At 40.1% G+C, this 13,313-nt stretch overlaps 1 protein-coding gene and 1 pseudogene across 2 annotated transcripts in view; one reads left to right on the forward strand and one right to left on the reverse strand.

Annotated features, from left to right (window-relative positions):
* The window catches only part of Uchl3 (ubiquitin C-terminal hydrolase L3), a 44,685-nt gene extending 39,439 nt beyond the window's left edge, over nucleotides 1–5,246 (forward strand). For both annotated transcript variants that reach the window (XM_021203392.1, XM_029541912.1), the window contains 2 exons: nucleotides 3,617–3,675; nucleotides 5,023–5,246. In XM_021203392.1, the coding sequence (XP_021059051.1) occupies nucleotides 3,617–3,675; nucleotides 5,023–5,106 (143 nt within the window). In that variant the 3' untranslated portion in view covers nucleotides 5,107–5,246. The remainder of the gene's footprint in view (nucleotides 1–3,616; nucleotides 3,676–5,022) is intronic.
* A 5,140-nt stretch (nucleotides 5,247–10,386) lies between these two features.
* LOC110325147 lies at nucleotides 10,387–11,128 on the reverse strand (annotated as a pseudogene).
* Between the last annotated feature and the right edge of the window lie 2,185 nt (nucleotides 11,129–13,313).

Genomic DNA, 13,313 nt, shown 5'->3' on the forward strand with positions numbered 1-13,313 from the left:
TAGCTCTGGCTGTCCTGGAACTCACTTTGTAGACCAGGCTGGCCTCGAACTCAGAAATCCGCCTGCCTCTGCCTCCCGAGTGCTGGGATTAAAGGTCTGCTTGATTTCTGAAAGCAGAATTCTGCCATACCCATTCTGCTGACTTCAAGGTGTGGGGTGAAGTCCGTGGTCAAGTGCTTCCCCAGCAGAAGAGGCTCTGGGTTCCTTCCTTTGCCTGCAAGGAAGAAAAACAAAATAAGACAAGAGAAAGGAGATTCAGAAAAGATGAGAGAAACAGTATATTTAATATATAATCAGAGATCATAAGAGTGATGTTAGCATTGAAAATGAGAGAAGTTACAGAGAAGACCGCGATATACAAGATGTTTAGAAAATTAAGTCTGGGTCCGCAGCAGTTATATCAGGCAGCTCACAACCTCCTATCATTCCAGCTCCGGCAGTGAGCAGCCTGCTCCTGCACACATGCACACACATTACAGTTTCTTTAAAATACATAAAATTAGAAGCCTATGGAAATTGGATTTTTTTAAAAGTGAGTGTAAAGATGTTCAGAGGTGTCAAGAACTCCCCAGTCTTTTGAAAGTGTAGTAGAGAACAGAGAGAGATGCACAGCTACTGATTCCTTCCCCACAAATCGGCTCTTGCCCAGTGTGACTGACAGGAATGGTCCTAATAAATTCAAAAGGAACATTGAGCAAGCTGAATAATTCATACTGAATTCATGAATTAAAAATAGAGATTAAGAGAATGTTATTTTTAAGAAAACAACAAATTAAAAATCACTGTATTTATTGGTTCTCGGGATTGCACCTAGGGCCTCATATGTGCTAGGGAAGCAGTCTGTGGCTGAGCTCCACCTCCGACCTGTGTAATCTTATTTTTAAGACCATCTGAGTGTAGGCATGATGCAAGTAATTCCTACAGGGCAGTTGCTTAACAGAGGATGGTGGCAATGTTTAATTATTTACTCGTTACTAAATTGTGAAGTTAACTCATAAAAAGGACCGGGTTATTTCTGGTTTTCTTTTCTTTGGGGCTTCAGAAAGTTCCTAGTGTATGTAGAGGAAAGTACTACAGATTTCAATGAACCACTCCTTCTGGATAAATTAGCAGATAGGAGTTCAATGATAAATTCCAAGTAGACAGAATAAACAGATTTTTAAAATGTTAACTAATGAATTATTGCCTGTTAAAAGTAAGCTTGAAAAACTTGTATTTTGGAATAATTTTGGAAATTTATGGGAACTAGAATAGTATACAGACCTTCCATTTACCTCTCTTTTAGGTTTTTCAAATCCTGTTAGTATTTCTGAAACATTTGAAAATAAGTTACAGACCTAGCACTGTAATATCTTTCTATGTCTCTCTTTGAAAGAGGTGGTTACAGACATAGCACCGTAATATCTTTCTATGTCTCTCTTTGAAAGAGGTGGATCCTTTTCTGTAGGGCTGCCATATGTCAGCAGCAGTGATGATGTGACATCATGAAGGGATCAGGCTCAGAGCGTGCTTGTTACAGCAGTGAACCCAGGCTCAGCTGTGGAAGTTAGGTGGCCCTGCTCTGGAACTTTGTCTTTTTGAATCCCTTTTATTGCCTTTTGTGTCAGTGACATTTATTTTTAAGAAGATAGGACAATTACTTTGGAGTTTTCCTTCGACCCGTGTTGTCAGCTATTTCACCATGATATATGCGTTTGGGGCAAGAGTACTATAACGCAGTGATGCTACAGCCCCTCTAGTGCATTGTATAAGAAGGCCATTTGCATACTTGGATCATTTTTTTGTGATATTAACATTTGTCACTTGGTTTAGTTAGTAATGTTTCAGGAGATCCTTTGAGACTATCTATGTAAGTATGTAAGTTTTCATCAAGTTACCCTCCCCTTTTTTAGAGAGGGTTTAACTATATAACCCTGACTGTCCTCAAACTCACAGAGATGTGCCTGCCTCTACCTTCCAAGTGTTGGCATTAAAGGTGTGTGGCACTGTGCCTGGCCAGTGGTTACTGTTCATATAAAAATTAAGCCAACACTGTTACAGGCCTGTGATCCTAGTTACTAGCAAGGCTAAGATAGGAGGATCATAATTTCAAGTCTTCTCTGGGCTAGGAGTGAATTCAAGGCCAGACTAATGATCAGTGTGGTGAGACTCCCCTTGAATTACAAAGTCTAAAGAGACTAGGGATAGGGCTGAATGGGAGGAGATTTTTCTAGCATCTTTGATACACTTGGTTCAAGCCCCAGTACCTCACAACATCAGTACGAAATCCAGCTGAAGGCTGCCTCTCTAGCTTCACAGTTATCTTTGCTCTAAACTGCTGTTAGAATGAAATGTATATAGTTTCATTTTGCTTATTTTCTTCAACATCTCAAGAACATTCGTCAGTATCTAACTCTTAATAAGGTTGATTGAAACTCCACATTATGCTAAACTCCTGCACCCAAAGAAAAATTAATTCAGAAGAGTTTATGGCTTCTTAGAGTATAATAAGATATCAGAATATAAATGATATAACCCAGGGAAATATGCATATTAATTTTTTACTTAGTTAAGAAGGGGAAGCCTGCATAGTTTTGCCTTCACATAAAAACTAGAACATAAAATAATGGAACTGTGTGTGGTAGACTATAGTGGATATTATCTGGTCTTGTAATAGGAGGGCAAAGAGGCTGCTGAGGAATGTGAATCTGTCATAAGAGAGGATTTTATTACTGTATTTTCTGTTTGTTTTTGAAACAAGACCTCATTATGTAGAAAGTTAAAAAGTTTGGATATGGAGCGAGTTCACTTTGATTAGCATTGGCTCTTATCATTATGCAGATTTTCATAATATAGACAAGGCTAGCTTGCTGAAGATTATTGTGAAGTTGCATAAATATTTTAGTAAATAGTTCTTAGCTGAATTGTTGCTTTATGGTACTTTCATTGTTAGTATACAATTAAGCCACACCGGTATGGCTTTTCATTGATAAAATCATGTCATTCTTATGTAAATAAGATCCTCTGATTTAGTTTTAAAAGTGAAAAAGTGTTTGTATCTCTAAAAGTAAAAATGATTGCTGGGTGACCGCAGCTTTTAGTCCCAGCACTTGGGGGCAAAGGCAGGGGGATCTGTGAGTTCAAGGCCAGCCTGGTCTACAGAGTTTAAGACAGTCAGGACTACACAGAGAAAGCTTGTCTCAAAAACAAAACAAAAGTAACAAGAAAGATCTTTTTTGTAGGGACCTATACATAAAGCAAAAAATTGTTACTTGAAGATAAAATGTACCCTAACCAAAATGTGTACTGTAAATGCCGGGGACCCATCTAGCAGTGACCTAGAGAGGTATTGCTGCTGCTTTACGGAGGAAGGTGCAGCCACAGAAAGCACTCATTTAATGAAGAAACCTCTGCTCAGAGGTGGTGTTGATCCAGATGTGCAGTTGCTTTAAATGCAAATGGTATACATATGCTAATTGTGATTATTTGGGGGAAACTAAAGCCGTGGATTGCGTATTTGAAAATCTTATTTTAAGATATAGTACTTTAACTATGTGACTTTCATTGATTTACTGTTAAGAGAAGTTGGTAGGTAAGAATAAGAAAGAATTTTAACTATTTGTCTTATTTTCCACAGATGGACGGAAACCGTTTCCAATTAACCATGGGAAAACTAGTGATGAGACGTTGTTAGAGGTAACAGTAAAATAACTGGCTCGTTTTAACCTTTCCTGACTTTCCTGTCATCTTTAAACATCTTTAAAGATGACTGCAAGTTTTCTTTCTGTAGATGCTTCATGGTCCTTGATCATTTTAGAACATCCCCAAACAAAATTATGAATTCATCTTAAAACTATACAAGCAAGAAACCTTGTTCCCAAGCCCTGTGTGAACAAACTTAAATTTGAAAAAGGCAAAAGAGTTGCTAATTATAGGTCATCCTCCATTGAATCTGATAGCATCAGTTGTGACTTGATCCCAGGATTAGAGATATTTTCATGGGAACAAATTGTGTGGCTTGATAGCAAGGCATTATATAATTTTTTAGGTTAAAAGTTGATTTGAGATGGTCTCTTTTGTTTGTTTTATGAATTATTTTATTAGATATTTTCTTCATTTACATTTCAAATGCTATCCCGAATGTCCCCTATACCCTCCCCCTACCCTGCTCCCCTGCCCACCCACTCCCACTTCTTGGCCCTGGCATTCCCCTGTATGGGGCATATAAAGTTTGCAAGACCAAGGGGCCTCTCTTCCCANTGATGGCNNANTAGGNCATCTTCTGCTANATATGNAGCTAGAGACANNAGCTCNGGGGGTACTGGTTAGTTCATATTGTTGTTCCACCTATAGGGTTGCAGACCCCTTCAGCTCCTTGGGTACTTTCTCTAGCTCCTCCATTGGGGTCTCTGTGTTTTAACTTATAGATGACTGTGGGCATCCACTTCGATATTTGCCAGGCACTGGCATAGCCTCACAAGAGATAGCTATATCAGTGTCCTTTCAGCAAGTTCTTGCTGGCATATGCAATAGTGTCTGCGTTTGGTGGTGAGATGGTTTTACTATGTAACATTCTAGCCTGAAAGCGTCTGTGTGGACCAGCTGGCCTTGAACTTGCAAAGTTCTGCCTCCTGAGCATGTAACCTCCTGATCAGCTGGGTTTTGTGGCAAAAATTAGTAATCAGTAATCGCAACTACTTGGAGAAATTAGAAAAGAGGAATGGGAAATTACTTGCCTGGCTACAGAGAGAATTTATCAACCTGGGCAACTTAGTAAGACTCTGAAAAGCTGGGGAGGGGAGGGGCTTGAGTAGCCTGCTCACCAGAAGCTGGATCTCATTATCAGTCCTAGATGCAGGCAGGGGAACGTGGTGGCAGTATTTACTATATTTTATGCTAAGCAAATCACTTTGCCACCTGTCTATTTTTTGACATTTTAAGTTTTCATTTCGTATTGGAAAAAGAAGTCTTTAGAATAAAATTAGTGTGAATCAAAAAAATACAGAATTTGTAAACTGAAAACTTATACTTTCCCTCCCATAGGATGCCATAGAAGTTTGCAAGAAGTTCATGGAACGGGACCCTGATGAGTTAAGATTTAATGCAATTGCTCTCTCAGCAGCATAGCGTCTTGACAGAAACACCAAATACTGTATTATTTGCAACAAAAGTTAAATTTCTGATGCCATAACTAACTCAAAATTTTTAATATTTTCATTAACTTGACTAATTAAACTTTATGTGAATAAACTTTGACTTTACCTGTATTTTGTGTTGTTTTTGCTACAATTTAAAGGTCAATTCTCTGCTCCCCACCCCCACCCCCACCCCTGGAGTAGATTTCTCTTGTTGCAGTGGTAGTGAATGCTCTCTCACTGTTTGGATATTTCAAGATCATGTATTAGAACATCACTGGTCCAGAATTTCACTCCCAGTGTGAATACACATTATATGTTATCTTTCCTTACTTATACAGGAAACAGTTGTTGAGCGTTTACTTGCAACAAGATGGTAACTATTCTAGACAACAGATGTTAGCAGCTGTGAACAGTGCTGACTGATGCCCTGGCCATGGAGTTCATTCCCCTTTGATTAGAGATAGGTAGAAGACACTCAAAGGACACTGAAAGCAGTGATGGAGACAAGGAGGCCTTTTGTGAAAAGCTGACCAAAGCTGAGACCCAAGTGTGATAGTTTGCATATTCTTGGGCCAGGGAGTGGCACCGTTTGGAGGTGTGGCCTTGATGGAATAGGTGTGACCTGGTTGGAGTAGGTGTGTCACTGTGGGTGTGGGCTTATGATCCTCACCCTAGTTACCCGGAAATGAGTCTTCTACTAGCAGCCTTTGGATGAAGACATAGAACTCTCAGCTCTCCCTGTGCCATGCCTGCCTGGATATTGCCATGCTCCCACCTGGATGATAATGGACTACACCTCTGAACCTGTAAGCCAGCCCCAATTAAATGTTGTTTTTTATAAGACTTGCCTTGGTCATGGTGTCTGTTCACAGCAGTAAAACCCTAACTAAGACCCCGAGTGATAGAAAATGGGCGAATGGGAAGAAACAAGAAATAATCTACAGCATCTCCAAGTTCCAAGTCCTGAGAGAAGGATCATACGACCTGCACACTATGAGAGAAGGATCATACGACCNCACTATGAGAGAAGGATCATACGACCTGCACACTATGAGAGAAGGATCATACGACCTGCACACTATGAGAGAAGGATCATACGACCTGCACACTAGCAGGAAGTGGGGTCAGAGAACGAAGAGGACATTTGGATTTACTGCCAGTGTGATATTAAGTCACAGGGGTGGCGTTTAAGTAGAAGAGTGAAGATTTATAACTTTGAAAGATGAATCTGATAATCTAATGGACGAATATATGGGACACGGGGGCTTCAGAAGACAGACAAAGGGAGTCGAAAGAAGCCCACAGTGGTAGTTCAATGAGAGGGATGTGAGTGTGGGTAGGTGTGCTTTGAGGAATGAAGTTTTTAAGGACAATTATAAGGCTCTAAAAGGACGAAAGAACATTTATAGAGTTGGATTACTCTATAAATTACCCAGGGTTACTGAAATGGAATTTTAGATATTCATGGGGGAGGGCTACATTTATCAGAGCTCACTGAATTTCACACTTAAAATCTATATTTCACAGTATATACATTTCTTCTCAGATTGAAGACAACAAAAGCAGATTTGAGTTGGACTGAGGGTAATGGGAAAAAGGCAAGCTTGTCCTCCATGAAATTGTGGACCAGTGCTGGGGTGTAATGCAACGATGACTCACTGAATTACTGTGGATTCCTGAGGCACTTTTGTGGCAAAAGTGTCTTTTAGCGGGTGTGTCATGGCAGTGTGTTGTGGAATGAATAGTATCTTTATTATTATTGTCTAGTTGCATCAGCACCTGGAAACTTATAAATGATGTTTAGGACTCTACCTCACTACCCAAATTTTAAACTAGGTCCCCAAGTGACTTATATGAATATTTGGGGAATCAATAGATTGGAAAAAAAACCAAAAACAAAAAACCAAGGTGTAATCAGGAAGCTTCTTTGGAGGCTATTTAAGTTTCCCTGTTTTCCATCATTGTAATGACAGTCTAGATAAGCTGATGAGAGTTGGGATGAAGTGATCTGAATTACATTCTATACTGGGACACCACACCTGCATGCCTTTGCCATGCCTATGATTAGAGCCAAGTGTTCTGTTCTAGTAACGTCACAAGTGTGTTTACATGCCTGTTGTGCAGCTAGTCTGGCCTTCCTGTATTTCTCCCACTATATGCAATATCTTAGTTCTAAAGTAATGGGACAATATCCAGAACTAATATTCCTCCAACTTAACTATGAAGAAAACTAAGGGAAAAGCTAATGGGTTAGGTTTTTTTGTTTCTTTGTTTTGCTTTTGTTTTTATGTCTAAGTACCACAATAGAGGGTATTTGCTTACTATTTCCACTCATGTTAAACCGTAACTTTCATTTTTCATTGAAAAACTCATCTGTTTCGGTATCTATTTGCTTTTTTTTTTTTTTTTTTTTAAGTTCCTATTTGATTATGTGTCATTTGGCATAAGTGACTCATTTTGGCTTGGTCTATTGAGGCTTACTGCAGGAGGAGCTCAGTCTGAACAATAGCCTATACTGTTCCACAATCCCTTATGAGACAACTTGAATTTTTTCCCTTCTTTTTTCCTAAGTGCTTGCCACATCTGCCCTGTACCCTTCAGTTCTATGCTTAGTCACTTTTTCAAGACTTGGCTCCCATTGGACAGATTAATGGTTTGTTGTAGAAATCCGCAGAGATTAAGGCTGAGCAACTTGTGGCCCAGTTCTTTAATGTGAATCACCATAATAAATCTGGGGGGATTTATTAACTACTGTCTTAGTTATGGTTTCCATCACTGTGACGAGACACCCTGACCAAGACAACTCTTATAAAGGAAAACATTTAATTGGGGCTGGCTTACAGGTTCAGAGTCCATGCCCACAGTGACATACTTCCTTCAATAAGGCCACACACATTAATATTGCAACTCCGTGGACCAAGCATATTCAACCCACCACATTCCACTCCCTGGTCACATAGGCTTGTTCAAACACATCTATGGAAACATACCTAGCCATAGTATAATGAAAAATACATTTGAGTCCAACTTCAAAAGTCCCCATAGGCTAACAGTCTCAACAATGTTAAAAGTCTGAAGTTCAAACTATCCTCTGAAATTCATGCAATCTCCTAACTGTAATCCCCTATAAAATCAAATTATAAAAAAGCAGATCATGGGCTGGAGAGATGGCTCAGTGGTTAAGAGCACTAACTGCTCTTCCAGAAGTCCTGAGTTCAATTCCCAGCAACCACATGGTGGTTTACAACCATCTGTAATAGGATCAGATGCCCTCTTCTGGTGTGTCTGAAGACAGCAACAGTGTATTCATATATATTAAATGAATAAATAAATCTTTAAAATAAAAAAGCAAATCCCATACTTCCAGCATCACTGGATATACATTACCATTCCAAAATGTCTGCCTCCTGGTATTAAAGGCATGCACCACCATGCATGGGTGTACACTTTTCATGACAACTATGCCTCAAGATGAAAAGTGTGTGTCATCCCATGTCACGATCTGGATCAAAAAGCCTGTGTCCTCCAGCCTCAAGAGCTGGATCACAGGTGTGTCCAGAGTGAGTTGTAATTCATTTCAGATTAAAAGTTCAAATGAAGACAATAACCAGGTCATAATGCTTAGATATAATTATCCCTTGTTCAACTGCAAACACATAAACAATAAAATTAGCTGGTGGGATCTTGCCCCAAGGTTACCACTCCCTTAATTCTATTTACTATCCTCGAATACAGGATTTAGCTCCATTTCACTTCCTGGTACCCCTTTACTAAAACCATACATTTTGTGTTGTTGGTGGTGGTGGTTTTTTTCTCCCTAAGCTTGCTACGCTTGATCAAAACACTCTTCATGAGAGGACAAATTGTATGCTTGGATTTTTTTTTTTTTTTTTTTTGAAATTTCCTTTGTCAGTGTAGTTAGTGCAGATCTCTTTATCTTAGCCTCAGGCAGATTCTTTGAACAGGGGCAAAAAGCAGCAACATTCTTTACCAAAGCATCATAAGAGGAATCTCCAAAGTTCAAGTCATCGGCACCAATATCTTCAATATTCCTACTAGAATGGTCCATTAAGTCCCACTTAAAGTATTCTATGGCTTTCCAAATCCAAAGTTCCAAAATCCATATTCTTCCAAACAATATCACGGTCAGGCCTATCACAGCAACACTCCAGTCCCTGGTACCATGTTCTGTCTTAGTTACAGTTTTACAAGTATTGACATAGGGACTAAATGTATTTGCATGAAGGGCTTTGGGAGTTGACTAAGCATCTTTCATCAATGGTAATTGTTTGCTTTGAACTCCCAACAGTGCAAGAAAAAATTTATTTGAAATACACAGAAGTGCTTTAGTAAAGATCATGGTTAATCTGTTATACTTTCTGTTTGTGACTAAAACAGAAGTTCGACATATTCCATGGCAAATTGAACTTTAATAATATCTTCAAAAAATCTGTAATTATTTATAATAATATTTAAATAAATTCATTTTTATTTCATTTAGATTTGTATATAGTGATTATTAGGTAAGTCTTATCACTGGCCATGTGTAACATGCAGTTCACTTATTTACTGACAATAATGAATTTTAAAGATATTTCTGTCAGGAGCTGGTGAAATGTCTCAGTGGGTAAGAGCACTGACTGCTCTTCCGAAGGTCCTGAGTTCAAATCCCAGCAACCACATGGTGACTCAAAACCCCCTGATCTGACGCCCTCTTCTGGTGAGTCTGAAGACAGCTACAGTGTACTTAAGTATAATAATAAATATTTGGGCTAGAGCAAATAGGGACTGAGCGAGCAAGTTGACCAGTTGGAGCATGGTTGACTGGAGTGAACAGAGGTCCTAAAAATTCAATTCCCAACAACCACATGAAGGCTCACAACCATCTGTACAGCTACAGTGTACTCACATACATAAAATAAATCTTTACAAAAAGATATTTTATCAGCTAATGCTTGTCTGCTTCTATAGCCTCCAAAATAAACATCTACAAGCTGCCCATTCCTCTACCAGTGTTTGTAAAAATTAAAGAGAAACATATTTCTAGGACCTACAGAAACTTTATTGTAGAAATATATTTTAGGTAAGGTTCTTTTTAGCATAAATAAAGGCTTTATTGGTCAGTTTGGATGAATGACAGACTGGCATAAGCTCAATTAAATGTTACACACACATAAGACCCTAGGATGGTAGGAAAGGATAAGCTTGTTGGCAATGGGCAAGGGGAAGTGGGTAGAAAGGATCTGGAGGCTTCTAAAGGTTAACGAAGCTACCAGGACTGAAACCACCACCTTAGGCACAAAGCCATGATAGAAAACATTATCCAAAGCTAAAGATCTTTGAGAGTCTGGATCACGTCTGGAACTATCATGTGCTTCTTGACGGGTCACTGTGTTTTCTCTCTGTCCCTCACTGTTCACCATAGTACAGTGCCCCTCCACTATCCCATGTGGCTTAGTGATCTTAGTCACAAAGATGCTCTTGAAGCATGACTAGGTTCAGGGAGAAGTGGACAGGAGCCCTTCCTGGGAAACCTTGGAGTCAAGATCATTGTCTTCTCAGGCTTTAGAATGGGGAGTCACAGGCCATATGTTGTCCAATGAAAAGGTCCCTGGGACTCCCAATCTGGAGCTGGTTTGAGGGATTTAGGTCTTGCATGACTCTCCAAGTATCCCTCAAAGATCCTGGGTTGGTGACTATCTGGGTACTTAAGCATTGAGTCCTGTAGTGTCTGCCTTTTCTCATTAGGTGCCACTGGCTGTCTCAAGACTTGGAAGTTCAGGAAAGTGGGAAGGCAAGGTCCAGGCCCCCATCTCAATGAAAATACTATTGAAATCTTGTATTAGAACATCAGAGCCAAAGTTGCCAAGAAATCGCATGTCTCCTCCAGAGTTGAAGCTGAAACTGAATTCCTCCAGAGGCTAAGAACCATCAAACCTATAGCTCTCTTGACCCCATGGGTCTCTGCCTTCCTCTTCTTTGCCATCATCATTGTCATCATGTTGAATCATCTCTCAAAAAAAAAAAAAAAATCTCTGTGCTCCAAGGTCCAGGAAAGCTGTAAAAGTCTAGGGAAAGATCTAAGAAGCTCATTCCTGTAGGAGGACTGAAAATTTGAACTTCTGCAGTCCATGGGCACCAAGAGATTCCCAGCTTTCCTTACCCTGTTGAATCCATTTTAGATAATTCTTGCATATATCTGTGTACACACACACACACACACACACACACACACACATACACACAAATTCATGTTTTCTCATACATACATATGTATGTACATATCCTGTACAACCAGTCCTCTATATGTAAGCATCAAAGGTGTCCTCAGACCAATGAACTGTAGATGGAAAACATTTAGAAACATTAACATCTTTACACAGATCTTTGTCATTGTCCTTAGCCAATCTAACAGATATATGTCATATTTGCATTCTATTAGGTATTCCTAGTGACCTGGAGATTGCTTGAAGTGTTCAGGAGAGTGTAGATAGATGATATGACATACTGTGTCATTTTGGGCTGTGGGTGTCCTGGAGATCATATCAGGTGGGGCTGGGATGGGGGCCATAACCAGCCCACAGACAAAATAAGGATGTTTGCATGTCCTTGTCGTCACATAAAAAAGGCCGGTGACTTGGGTATAAATTCTGTTAGTTAAATCCTTTGCTGATGCCAAAGAAACCACTTTGAAAAGTGTGTATTCACTGTAAGATGTTTTGAGAGCTGGTTTAGGGGGCTTTTTATACACACAAAGTTTGATGTTTTCATTTTTTAAGATTCTCTGATAAGATAGCCAAACATTCGTTGGAGCTTAGGAAATCCTGTAGAAGAGGGAAAGGAAGTATTGCAGGAGTCAGATGGGTCAAGGACACCATAAGGAAACCCATAGGATCAACTAACCTGGGCTTATAGGGGCTCACTGAGACCGAACCGACAACCAGGGACCTGCACAGGTCTAATCTATACCCTTTGTATTCGTGTTATAGTTATGTAGGCTGGTTTTTTGTGGGACTTCTAATAGTGGGAGCAGGGTCTGTGTCTGACTCTGTTGGATGCTTTTGGGACCATTTTCCTTCTACAGGTTTGCTTCCTGCAGCTTTAAGAGGAGAGGATGAGAGGCCAAACCTACTCCATCTTGGCACCAGCCTCCATTTTAAAAGAAAAAGAGCCCAAGAACTTGACCTCAGCTGAACCCAAGCTGCACCCATTCTAGGAAGAACCACAGAGTTTGTCTCTGGCCCATACCCCAGACTTACTCCCTAGCTATTCCTTAGTAACAGCCAATCAAGGTTAGTTTGATCATTCCTGATGTACTTTCAGACCATTTGTGATTGTTCATGGTTATGCTTTAGAGCACACACCTGTTGGCTTACATATGTTACAATAGTCATTCCATTAGATGCTTGCCAGTTTGGAAACCCCCTCCCTTGCTTGACATTTTCTATAAAACCTTGTCCTGCTGAGGGCTCAGGGCTTCACCCTCTCATCTTGTTTAGTCAGGGTCAGCACAGAGTCCAAGCTCCAGCTTAAATAAAAAAGATCCTAGTGTGATTGCATCAGAATCAGCGCCTTGGTGGTCTTTTGGGGTTCAAGAGCGATTCCTGAATGGGAACAGCAAGGAGGTGCCTAGTGTTTCTGCAACTTGATATGCTATGGTTCCTTGATATCAATGAGAGGCCTGCCCTTTTCTGAAGACAAAGGGGCAGGGGAGAGGGGAGGTTGGGAGGAGGGACTGGAAGGCAAGAATGGCAAGGGAAACTGAAGTCAGGACGTAAAATAAACAAACAGACTTGTTCCTTGTATTTTCATTAAATTATTATCAGAACCGAAGTATGGAGTATGCTCTGTTCAAATAGCAGAAAGTGGATCATCATTTCCTTTATTTTGATATAAAATTTGGCCACATTAAAATACATAAATAATACTCCCCTGACACATATACAGAAGAGGACTGCCTGGTGAGAGAAGACACACCTAACCATCAAGAGACTCAAGGCCCCAGGGAGTGGGGAGGTTTGATGGCGTGGTGGAGGACATCCTCTTGGAGACAGCGAGGAGGAATGAGATGTTTGATGGCGTGGTGGAGGACATCCTCTTGGAGACAGCGAGGAGGAATGAGATGTTTGATGGTGTGGTGGAGGATGTCCTCTTGGAGACAGCAGGGAGGAATGAGATGTTTGATGGGGTGGTGGA

Source organism: Mus pahari, chromosome 8 (genome assembly GCF_900095145.1).
Source record: "Mus pahari chromosome 8, PAHARI_EIJ_v1.1, whole genome shotgun sequence".
In the NCBI taxonomy this organism is placed as follows: domain Eukaryota; kingdom Metazoa; phylum Chordata; class Mammalia; order Rodentia; family Muridae; genus Mus; species Mus pahari.